Genomic DNA, 12,800 nt, shown 5'->3' with positions numbered 1-12,800 from the left:
ACAAGTATTCTATAAGCTGTAAGAATAAACTGTGAACACTGGCCAATTATTTTCTACAGGCTTGTGGATTTTTTAAAGCTGTCTAACTGACGGTTTTCCTCTGTAGATGTGCTCCTGTTGTCTGTAAATCCCTCTGCCTTTCACATTTGCTTTCAAGGAGTGGTTGCTGTGGAGAGCTCAGAGGACACTGAGAATTGCTGGCCACCGATGTAATGCTCACTAGTTTTAGCAGCGTGAAGTTAGCCGAGGGCAGTGAGAAATGAAAGGAGGCATCTTAGAGCTCTGCTCTTCTGAAGGGACCAGGAGAGGCAACCTCCCCTCCATGGGGGATGGAGGGCGTGGACAGCTGCAGCTTTGCCAAGTTTATTTACTTATTTTACAAGTGCATATCACCAGCATAGTAACTTTGGAACACGTGGAAAGTTAGAAAGATGTTTCAACTCAATGGAAATTACCACTTTTATTTGATGTATGTATTTAAAGTCTTACTTTATTTCATTTTTATATTTGGGGGTGCTTTTTAAAACAAAAGATGTAATTATATAGAATATACTATTTGATACATGGAGCTTGCTTTTTCTTTTAATCTTATAAACATTTTCAGTGCCATTACAAACACTTCATAAACATTTAAAGGAATACTTAATATTTAATCAGGCATTTGTCCAATAGTTTCTTTAGCCATTCTTCTATTGTTAGACTCAAGCCTTCTTAAATTTTTTTAAAATATCTTTGTAGGTAAAAAGCTGTTTCTGTATGTCAGACTCACCTTATGCTAGAGTCCTAGAAGTGAAATTATTAGATAAGGATTATGAAATGTTTAGAGTCTCTTGATATATATTCTACATTAACCCCTAGAAAGATTGTACCAATTTTCACCCTGCTAGAGTGTATGGGAACAGAACACACATCTTACCATGTGCCAGGGCTTCTTATGGTACAATTCTTTGGTGACTTGCTTTTTTTTTCTTAGACACTTCCTTTTTGCCAGTCTTTGAAATGTGTCTACTCTGGAAGAGAATGAAGAAGGGATAACATATAGGTTCACAGAAACAACAACCCATCGAATATGGTGCTACTTTCCGCTGTAAGCATGAAAGCAAAATAATTTACAGCATGTAGTCAGTTAATTATTGTTGGAAGGGAGAGGAGAGGTGCCGAACATGTAAGGAAAGTCCTAGAACTACCAGAAATTAAACAAGCCAAGACCTATGACTTTCTAATTCTTTTTTAAAAAGGATGTGCAAACTGTGTGTGACCCAGTGGCCACAGGGCCAATTTGCATTGCTTTGAACGGAGCTGGAGCTGCCGCCCCTCAGGTCTATACTTATCTGTCTCATCCTCTTCCAGCAGCCCAGGGCCCAGCTTGTGGGCAGATGCTTCATGCTGCTGCGGGGGTCAGGGGCTTACTGCAGCCATTAGGCAAATGAAGACACGGTCATCTGTTTCTTTTTTACAGGAAGCCATGGACACCTTGGGCTTTCTTTCTGATGGGAGGTATAGATCCTATAGACTCACTGGAGCCATCATGTACTTTGGAAACGTGAACTTTAAGCAGAAACCCAGAAAAGAGCAAGTGAAAGCAGATGGCACAGAAAGTAAGACTACTTTGAAGGCGTGGCATATACCTCTCTTTAAATCCCTGATCCCAGGCCTGCTCCCCTTTTCCTTATGTTGACTTCACCTCTTGGTTTTAGAAAATATTAAAAGTATTCAATACCATGTAGTTGCCTTACCTCAAAATTATTTTCTCAACCACTATTCTGATAATCCAAAAACCAAACCCACTGCCAGCAAGTGGATTCTGATTCACAGTGACCATATATACAGTGTGGAAATGCTCCATAAGGCTTCCAAGGCTGTAATCTTTATGGGAGCAGACTGACTGCCACATCTTTCTGCATGGAGCAGCTGGAGGATTTGAACACCTGACCTTTTGGTTAGCATCCAAGGGCTTAACCACTGCTCTTCCTCATATCTCACAGTTAGAGCCTGTTACTGTCAAGTCGATTCTGGCTCATAGCAACCCTATAGGACAGAGTAGAGCTGCCCCACAGGGTTTCCAAGGCTGTAAATACTTACAGAAGCAGACTGCCACATCATTCTCATGTGGAGTGGCTGATGGTTTCCAACCCCCAACCTTGTGGTTAGCAGCTGAGCACTTTAACTGCTGCACTACCAGGGCTCACTTAATTATTGGTAGTGCCAGTAAATTTGCTACACATGGGTGGTATGGGATTGACTAAGACGTAGCCTACCTTTACGACATCAACTACTGAGAAAAACAGAGAAAGGAGCAGACAAATTACTGTAAGATTTATTAAGTGACATAATGGAGATGTGGACAGAAATTCATAAAATTCCAAAGGCAGAGGGACTAACTCCATCGGATGAGACCATAAAGACTTCATTCCCTTTTTTTTTCCTAAATTTTATTTGTTTTGTTTTTGTTGAGAATAGACACAGCAAAACCTACACCAATTGAACAGTTTCTACATGTACAATTTAGTGACGTTGATTACATTATTCAAGTTGTGCAACCATTCTCACCCTCCTTTCGGAGTTATTCCTTCCTCATTAACATAAAGTCACTGTCCTGTAAGGCTCATGTCTAATCTTTGAAGTTATTGTTGTCAATTTGATCCCATATAGATGGTTCTTAAAAGAGCACAATGCTCGTGGCAGAACTTTTTTACTAGTTAAGCTAAACTGTTGTTTGATTTTAAGATAACTTAAGGGGGTATTTTTGGTTTAAGATTTAAAGATTATATCAGGGCAATAGCTTCAGGGGTTCATCCACCTTGCATGGCACCAGAAAGTCTAGAGTCCATGATAATTTGAAATTCTCTTCTGCATTTTCCCCCTTTTGATCAGGATTCTTCTATAGAATCTTTGATCAAAATGTTCAGTAGTGGTAGCCGGGCATCACCCAGTTCTGGTCTCATGGCAAAGGAGGCAGTTATTCATGAAGGCAAGTAGCCACACATCCCATATCCTCTTCCTACTCCTGACTCTGCTTCTTGTTCTATTGCTTCAGGTGAATAGAGACCAATTGTTGTGTCTTGGATGGTTGGCTGCAAACTTTTAAGACCCCAAACACTACTCAGTGAAATACGAGGTAGAACAGAAGCACTATACATGTTATTAGGTCAATTAACTGGGATGTCCCATGGAACCATGATGACTCTAAACTTCCAAACCAAGAAATCAAATACCATGAGGTGTTTGGTTGTACATAAGCAGCCTCAGCATCTACTCTTTTTTTTTTTGTCATTGTTCTCAAATGGCAATATATCACACAACTTTTGCCAGTTCAACTTTTTACAGGTGTACAACTTGAAGCAATTACATTAATTGGCTGTGCAACCCTATCCTTAATCAATGTGATTTTTTCTATCATCGTTAACCCCGTTTTCCCCCTCCCTCCTGCCCCGGTAGCCACTAATAAACTTTGGTCTCTATACATTTGCTTTTTCTTATATTTTTATACATGTGAGGTCATACAATATGTGTCCTTTTGTGATTGGCTTATTTTGCTCAGCATAATGTCTTCAAGCTCCACCCGTACTGTATGTGCCATATTTTGTTTATCCGTTCATCTCTTGATGGGCATTTAGATTTTTTCCACCTTTTGGCAGTTGTGAATAGTGCTGCAGTGAACATTGGTGTACAAGTCTCTTTTTGAGTCTCTGCTTTCAAGTCTTTTGGGTATATACTTAAGAATAGAATTGCCGGTTCATATGGTTGTTCTATTTTTAATTTTCTGAGGAACCACCACACTGTTTTCCACAATGGCATTCCCACCAGCAATGGATAAGTGTTCCAATTTCCCCACATCTCACCAACATATAATATTTTATTTTTTAATCTTATTTTTTTTTATCCTAGTGGAAATGAAATGGTATCTCACAGTGGTTTTTATTTGCATCTCTCTGATGGATAATGACACTGAGGATCTTTTCATGTGTTAGGTGGCAATTTGAATGTCCTCTTTGGTGAAATGTCTATTCAAGCCCTTTGCCCATTTTATGATTGGGTTGTCTTTTTGTTGTTAAGTTGTCAAAGTTTTATATATAGTTTTGTTGTTAGATTCTTGTCAGATATATGGTCTTAGAACATATTCTCCCAGTTGGTAGCTTATCTTTTCACTTTTTTGGTAAAGTCTTTTGATGAACAAAAGTTTTTTAACTTTTATGAAGCCTCATTTGTTTATTTTATCTTTTGCTGTTTGTACTTTTATTATTGTATTAGATAATCCATTGTTGAAAGCTAGGCCTGACAGAGTTCCCCTGCTTGTCTTTTTTATGGTTTTAGTTTGCACACTTAGGTCCTTAATTCATTTTGAATTTGTTTTTGTGTATGGTGTGAGCATGGATCCTATTTTATTCTTCTTCATGTGGCAGTCCAATTTTCCCAGGCCCATTTACTGAAGAGACTCTTTTTTCCCCATCAAATGGACTTAGCACTTTTGTCCAAAATCAGTTTACCATAGATGTGTAAGTTTATTTCCAAATTCTCAATTCTGTTCCACTGGTCTATTTTTATGCCAGTACCAGGCTGTTTTGATTACTATAGCTGTATAATATGTTTTAAAACCAGGAAGTGTGAGTTCTCCCAGTTTGTTCTTCTCTTTCAACATTGTTTTAGCTACTGGGGCCTCTTGCCATTCTCTATAAAGTTAAGGACTCCTTTTTCTATTTGTGTAAGGAATTTTGATTGGCACTGCATTGAATCTACAGATTGCTTTGGCTAGTATTCCATCTTAACAATATCGAGTCTTCCAATCCATAGCACATTTTTCCACTTGTTTAAGTCTTATTTAATCTCTTTCAGTGGTGTTTTATAGTTTTCATTGTAGAAGTCCTTCACACCCCTGGTTATATTTATTCCTAGGTATTTTATTCTCTTAGATGCTATTGTAAATGAAAATGTTTCCCTCATTTCCCTTTCGGATTCCTCATTGCTGGTGTATAGAAACCCAACTGATTTTTATTTGTTGACCTCATACCCTGCAACTTTGCTAAATTCCTCTATTAGCTCTAGAAGTTTTTTTGTGACCTCTTTGGGATTTTCTATATATAGTATCATATACTCAAATAGAGATAGTTTGACGTCTTCTTTTCCAATATGGATACCTTTTATTTCTTTTTATTGTCTTATTGCTCTGTCTAGGATTTCTAATACAATATTAAATAAAAGTGATAAGAGCGAGCACCCTTGTCTTGTTCCCAGTTTCAAGGGGAAAGCTCTCCGTCTTTCTTCATTAAGTACAGTGTTGGCTATTGGCTTTTTATATATGCCCTGAATCATATTGAGTAATTTTCCTTCTATCCCAGTCTTCTTTAGGGTTTTCTTCAAAAAAAGGATGTTGGATTTCATCAAATGCTTTTTCTGCATCCATAGAGATGATCATGAGATTCTTTTCTTCCATTGATGTGGTGCATTATGTTGATTGATTTTCTAAAGTTGAACCATCCCTGCATTCCTGGAATAAATTCCACTTGGTCATGGTGTATGACTCTTTTAATATGCTGTTGGATTCTGTTAACTAGTATTTTGTTGAGGATTTTTGCATCAAAATATCATAAGAGATATTGACCCTGCAGTTTTCTTTTATTGTGGTATCTTTGTCTGGTTTGGGTATCAGGGTAATATTGTCTTAGTTATCTAGTGCTGCTATAACAGAAATACCACAAGTAGATGGCTTCGACATACAGAAGTTTATTTTCTCACATTCTAGGATTCTAGAAGTCCGAATTCAGGGCTCCAGCCCCAGAGGGAGGCTTTCTCTCTCTGTCAGCTCTGGAGGAAGGTCCTTGTCATCAATCTTCCCCTTGACTAGGGGCTTCTTAGTACAGGGACTCTGGGTCCAAAGGATGTACTCTGCTCCCAGCTTTGCTTTCTTGGTGGTAGGAGGTACCTCTTGTCTCTGCTTGCTTCTCTCTTTTATATCTCAAAACAGATTGACTCAAGATACAACCTAATCCTATAGATTGAGTCCTACCTCGTTAACATAACTTCCTCTAATCCTGCCTCATTAACATCATAGAGGTTAGGTTTACAACACATAGGATAATCATATCAGATCACAAAATGGAAGACAACTACACAGTACTGGGAATCATAGCCTAGCCAAGTTGACACACATTTTTGGGGGGACACTATTCAATCCACAACAGTTATGTTTGCTTTATAGAATGAATTAGGGAGTGTTCCTTCCTCCTCTATCTTTTGGAGGAATTTGAACAGTACTGGTGTCAGCTTTTCTCTAAATGTTTGGTAGAGTTCCCTAGTGAAGCCAGCTTGTCTGGGACTTTTTTGGGGGGATAATTTTGAGCACTGATTCGATCAACATCTTTACTTGTTATGGGCCTGTCGAGACTTTCTGTTTCCTCTTGAGTCAGTTTGGGTAGGCTGTATGCTTCTAGGAATTCTCCCATTTCGTCTGAGTTATCCAGTTTGTTGCCATACAATTGTTCATAATGTTCTGTCATAATTCTCTTTATTTCCATCAGGTCAGTTGTAATGTCCCCTATATCATTTCTCATTTTGGTTATTTGCATCTTTTTTCTTCTTTTCTTTGTCAGACTAGCTAAAAGTTTGCTACTTTTATTGATCTTTTCAAATAACCAACTTATGGTTTTTATTGATTCTCTCTATTGTTTTCTGTTTTCGATTTTATTTATGTCTGCTCTGATCTTGTTATTTCCTTTCTTCTGGTAGGCTTAGACTTAGTTTGCTCTTCTTTTTCTTGTTCCTGGAGTTATCAAGTTAGGCTGTTAATTCAAGATCTTCTTTTTCTATGTAGTCTTTTATTACTATAATTTTCCGTCTGAGTACTGCCTTTGCTGCATTCCATATGTTCTGGTATACTGTGCTTTTATTTTCATTGGATTCTAAGAAATTTATGATTTCTTCTTTGATTTATTGGTAGTTTAATAGCATGTTGTTTAATTTCCATATGTTTGTGTATTTTCCAGGTTTTTTTTGTTACTGATTTCTAGCTTCACTCCATTGTGGTAAGAGAAAATACTTTGTAGGATTTCAATCTTTTTAAAATTTATCAAGACTTGCTTTGTGACCTAAAATGTGGTTTATCCTGGAGAATGACCCATGTGCACTGAAGTAGAATGTATATTGTGCTGTTCTTGCATGGAGCGTTCTATATATGTCTGTTAAGTCTAGATGGTTTATAACGTCATTTGCGTTCCCTGTTTCCTTGTTGATCTTCTTTTTAGATGTTCTGTCCAATATTGAAAGTGGTGTTTTGAAGTCTCCAATCATTATTGTAGTACTATTTCTCCCTCCAATTCTATTAGTGTTTGCTTTACATATTTAGGTGCCCTGATGTTGGGTGCATATATATTTATGATTGTTAAATCTTCTTAATTGAAAGTTTTATCACTATATAATGTTCTTCTTTACCTCTTCTGACAGATTTTGTCTTAAAGCCTACTTTGTCTGATATTAAGATTGCCACCCCAGCTCTCTTGTGGTTATTATTTGCATGGTATATTTTTTTCCAGCCTTTCACTTTCAACCTATTTGTTTCCTTGGGTTTAAGACATGTCTCTTATAAACATCATATAGTTAGATCATGTTTTTTCTATTCATTCTTCTACCCTCTGCCTTTTGATTGGAGTATTTAGTCCATTTACATTCACTGTGATTACTGACAAGAAGAAACTTACTTTTGCCATTTTGTTATTTGTTTTTTTTGTGTGTCTTAAGCTTTTTTTTTTTTTTTTTGAAGCTCCGGTGGTGTAGTAAGAACTTGGCTGTTAACCAAAACATCAGCAGTTGGAATCTACCAGCCGCTCCTTGGAAACCCTATAGGGCACTTCGTCTGTGTCCTATAGGATCACTAGGAGTTGAAATAGACAGGAGTGTATTTGGTTTATTCAATGGGTTGAGCTTTCTTTGTCTTTGTCCTTTACTACTGCTTGCTTTTATGTTTTGTTGGTTTATTATAGTGAGGCTTTTTGGTTCCCTTCTCTTTTCTTTTTTCTGTATGTCTTTTATATATTTTCTTAGTGGTTACTATATTACATTTAAGAACTTGTATTTATATCATTTAAGGATAAGTTGGTACCAACTTAACTTTAGTAACATACAAGAAATTCTGTATCTATACCATTCCTCTCTCCCCTTTTTTGTTGTAGTTATCATTAATTATCTCTTTATATTTCACGTGTCCTGGAACATAATTTTATCCTTGCCTTTTATATATTTGCTATTAAAAAACATGAAGGACAAAACATTTAGAGTTATCAAGCATAAATACTTTATCACTAGCCCTTATACTTGTCCATGCATTTCTCTTTATTACGGATCTTTCTTTTTATGTATAACTTTGAATTACTTTCTAGTGTCTTTTCCTTTTCATGTACAGAACTCCCATTAGAGTTTTTTGTAGGACTGGTCTGGTGGATATGAACTCTCTCATCTTCTGTTTGTCTGGGGATGTTTTAATTTCACCCTCATTCTTGAAGGATACTTTCTCTGGGTATAGTATTCTTGGTTGACAGTTTCTTTTTTTTTTCTTTCAGCAATTTAAGTAAATCATTCCATTGCCTTCTGGCTGCCAATGTGTCTGAGGAAAAATCAGCACTTCATCTTATTAGGGCTCCTTTGTATGTGACTGTTCGCTTCTCTCTTACTGCTTTCAGGATTCTCTCTTTACCATTAATTTTTGAGAACGTTACTATGATCTGGAAACCCTGGTGGTATAGTGGTTAAGTGTTACAGCTGCTAACAGAAAGGTTTGCAGTTCGAATCCACCAGGTGCTCCTTGGAAACTCTGTGGGGCAGTTCTACTTTGCCCTGTAGGGTCATTATGAATTGGAATTGACTCAACAGCAATGGGTTTTTTTTTTTTAAACTATGATGTGTCTTGGTGTAGATCTCTTTGGGTTTATCCTGCTTGGGATTCTTTGAGCTTCTTGGATTTGTAGATTTGTGCCCTTAGTTAGATTGGGGAAGCTTTCTGTTATTATTTCTTCAAATAATCCTTCTTCTCCTGGAATTCCCATGATGCGTATATTAAGTCTTTTATTGTTGTCCCATAATTCCATTAAACTGTGCTTAGACATCTTGAGCTTCTGTTCTTGCTGCTCTTCAGGGTTTGTAATTTTAATAATCTTAGTCTCTAATTCACTGATTCTTTCTTCTGTCTCATTAAATCTTTTGCTAAGTCCTGTTGTGTTTCGCATTTCAGTTTTTGTCCCTTTCTCTTGCAAATATCTCTTTTTTAGATCCTCATTTTGTTCTTGCATTGTTTTCTTCATGTCTTTTGAATCTTTGTCTACATTTTCCCTTAGTTTTTCACTTACACTTAATGTCATTGTATTATATTTTTCCATTATTTGGTCATTCCTACATACACTTTCACTTCCTTTGTCATGTTCGTTTGGATGAGCCATTGTTTCTCTGTTCTTTGCATGTCTTGTAATTTTTTCTTGGGACATTGGAATTTTTGAGGGTATTAAATTTCCCAGTGTTCCTCAGTATTTGGTTTTTTTGCCTGTTCCTTTTGTTTTTAATTCACATCTTAAAAATCTACAGGTCCTACTTACCAGAAAGATTTGAACCATCTTTCAGTGAATGATCTGTGTAGAGTGATAACTAAAACAGAAAGCCACATTTATGAAAAGAAAGAAACATGGTTATTATAATTATTTAATTTAATATTAAAATTCCTGGCAATTGAAACAAAATGAGAAAATCCATCCATCCAAATCACTCAACAAAAAATTTTTGAGCCCAGTCTGTGCCAGGGACTATTCTTGGTGTTGGGGATACAATTGAGAACAAGATATATCAACAGGCTAGTATGGGAGATATAAATACATAAACTGACAAATACACAATATAGCATCAAGTCAAAATGAAAAAAAAAAAAGCATAGTAAATGAATAAAGAGCAATAGGAATCAGGGGGTTGTTGTAGGTGGGGTAGTCAGAAAGTCCTCTCAGAAAAGGCACTTGAGCACAGAGGTGAATGAAGTGAGGAGTTGTGATGTAAAGACCGTATAATCATCTTATATATTGGCATATGAACGCAGTTGATCCTCATTATTTGCGGATCCTGTATTTGCGAATTTACCTACTCACTAAGATTTATTTGTTACCCCAAAATCAACACTCGTGGTGCTTTCACTGTCATTTGCAGATGTGTGCAGAGAAGCAAAAAATTTGAGTTGTCCAACATGCACGTTCCCAGCTGAGACTGTACAAGGCGATGCTCTGCCTTCTTCTTTCACCTCTCATACCGTACACAAGTGTCCTTCTCATGGTCTGTTTAGTGCCTCGTTTTCACATTTTTGTGCTTTTTAGTAGTGATTTTTCTGTTTAAAATGGCCCTCAGATGTAGTGCTGCAGTGCTTTCTAGTGTTCCTAAGTACAAGAAGGATGTGATGTGCCTTATGGAGAAAATACCTGTGTTAGATAAGCTTTGTTCAGCCATGACTTTACAGTGTTCTTGGCCACGAGTTCAATGTTAATGAACCACAATATATACTAAATAAGATGTCTTTAAACAGAAACACATAAAACAAGGCTAAGTATTGATTGGTTGATGAGAATATTGTGACCAGAGGCTTGCAGTAACCTAACCTCGTATTTCCCCTAGAAGCAATGGTTCAGTACGCATCAATTCAGTGTTTGTGATGACTTTATAGAAAATAATAACTACAAATAACAAGAATCAACTCTATATGCCTTTATGGTATATTATTTTGCTACCTTATTTTGCTGGTTTTTTTTGGTGTTTTCTTGTGTTTTCCACCTTCTGAAACAAAGCCTTTAAAAAAAAAAAAACCTTTTTTACAAAAGCAATGCATATTTTTTAATAAATTAGAAAACACAGATGAGCAAACGAAGTACATAATCTCATCCAGTCTTCCTGGTGGTTCCTTTTCAGGTTCTCTGATAAAGCCTTCTTATTTTCCCTATTTCTAATTGGTACAGGACTGCAGGGCTCAAACATTGAACCATTTATTTTCTTTCTATACTCATTTCTTAGGTCACCATCTCAAACTCAACATGTGTAAAATTGAACTGCTCACCCCACCCTGCTCTTTCCACCAACGCTTAACCTTCTCATTCTTAAATGCCAGCTGGTGTCTTCCAGTCGCCCTGAATAAAACCTTGGAGTCATCCTGAGCCCTTTTCATTCCTGTTGTCTTTTCATTTGAAATATATCTTAAATCTCACAACTTCTCACCATAACTATGTCCACTGCCACCACCTAGTCTGAGCCACCATCATTTCTTGCCTAGATTATTACAATAGCCTCCTAATAGGGCTCTTTGCCTCCAGATTGCCCCAGTACAGATAGTTCTGCACCTAGCAGCAAGCATCAATCAGTGTAAGTCAGGACATATCCATCCTCTGCTCTAAACCCATCAAAGGCTCTCATCTTACCCAAAATAAAACCCAAAGTCCTCTTCATGACCTTCTTGTCCTATAAGATATCTCTCTAATCCATCCTTCTAATCTCATCTCCTACCACTTCTCATTCCCTCAGCACCACTGACCCCTTGGCTTTTCTTGGAGCAAGTAAGCGGTCTTGTTTCAGGACTTTTACCAACTCTTTCTTCTACCTGTTGTTGTTAGGTGTCGATTTTGACTCATAGTGACCCCATGTGAAAGAGTAGAATTGCCCCATAGGATTTCCTAGGCCATGATCTTTACGAAAGCAGGTCACCAGTTCTTTCTCCTGTGGAGCCACTGGGTGGGTTCGAACTGCCAATCTTTTGGCTAACAGCTGAGTGCTTAGCTATTGTTCCAACAGGGCTCCCAGAATTCTCTTTTCCTAGACGGCATCATGGCTTACTCCTTTGTTTTATTAAGGTGAATTCTTGAAGGTTACCTGATCAGAAAAGCCTTCCCTAATCACCCTAACCTACTTCCCATTGCTCTATTCCCTTACTCTGAATGTTTTTCTTCATATCATTTATATAACTATTTTTTATTGACTGTTCTACCCACCCCTCAGCTCCCACCAGAATGTAAGCTCCATAGAGCACGGACCTAATTTGGTGTGCTCACTGCTGTATACCCAGGTACTACAGTAGTGCTGGTACGTAATTGTTATTATGGTGATCTTACGCATGACAACAAAACACTGCCTGGTCCTGCACCATTCTCATGATCGGCAGCATGCTTGAGTCCATTGTTGTCTTCCAACCTGGGAGGTTCATTATCAGCACTGTATCAAATAATATTCTATTGTGATCCATAGAGTTTTCAATGGCTAATTTTCAGAAGGAGATGGCCAGGCCTTTCTTCCTAGTCTGTCTTAGTCTGGAAGCTCCACCAAAACCTGTGCACCATGGGTAGCCCTTATGATATGTGAAATACCAATGGCAGATCTTACAGCATTATAGTAACACGCAATCCACCACAGCATGACAAACTGACAGCCGTGTGGCAGTGGCAAGTATAGTGGATAATTATTTGTTAAATGAATCCTATTTATCCAGGGACAATACCACAGGACATGTATTTCAGATCATTTTCTAATTGAATGTCAACAAATAACATTTTTTTTTAAACAAAAAATATGTAATCACACTCTTCAAGTTGTTTTGTAGCAGACTTTTTTACTTCGTTATATGTGAACATCTTTTAAGACATCTCTTATTATGGAATATTTAATGTATTTCCAGATTTTTGTTATGATGATGAAAACTATGGTGACGTTTCACTATCCTCACCAGTACTTGCAATTAATTTTACTTTGACAATTATCGAGGGTTTGTTTTATATTTAATTCCTTTAAGGCATTAATACAATTAA

General features: G+C 37.2%; 1 protein-coding gene across 1 annotated transcript in view; it reads left to right on the top strand.

The window, feature by feature from the left end:
* MYH15 (myosin heavy chain 15) overlaps positions 1-12,800 on the top strand; it is a 208,390-nt gene that overhangs the window by 58,392 nt on the left and 137,198 nt on the right. Inside the window, 4 exon segments of the mRNA XM_049857882.1 lie at positions 107-187; positions 190-209; positions 1,460-1,598; positions 5,592-5,605. Of these exon segments, the coding sequence (XP_049713839.1) occupies positions 107-187; positions 190-209; positions 1,460-1,598; positions 5,592-5,605 (254 nt within the window).

This window comes from Elephas maximus, chromosome 18 (assembly GCF_024166365.1).
Source record: "Elephas maximus indicus isolate mEleMax1 chromosome 18, mEleMax1 primary haplotype, whole genome shotgun sequence".
Classification (NCBI taxonomy): Eukaryota; Metazoa; Chordata; class Mammalia; order Proboscidea; family Elephantidae; genus Elephas; species Elephas maximus.
The sequence above is the reverse complement of the archived record's forward strand: the minus strand, read 5'-3'. Positions and strand labels throughout refer to the sequence as shown.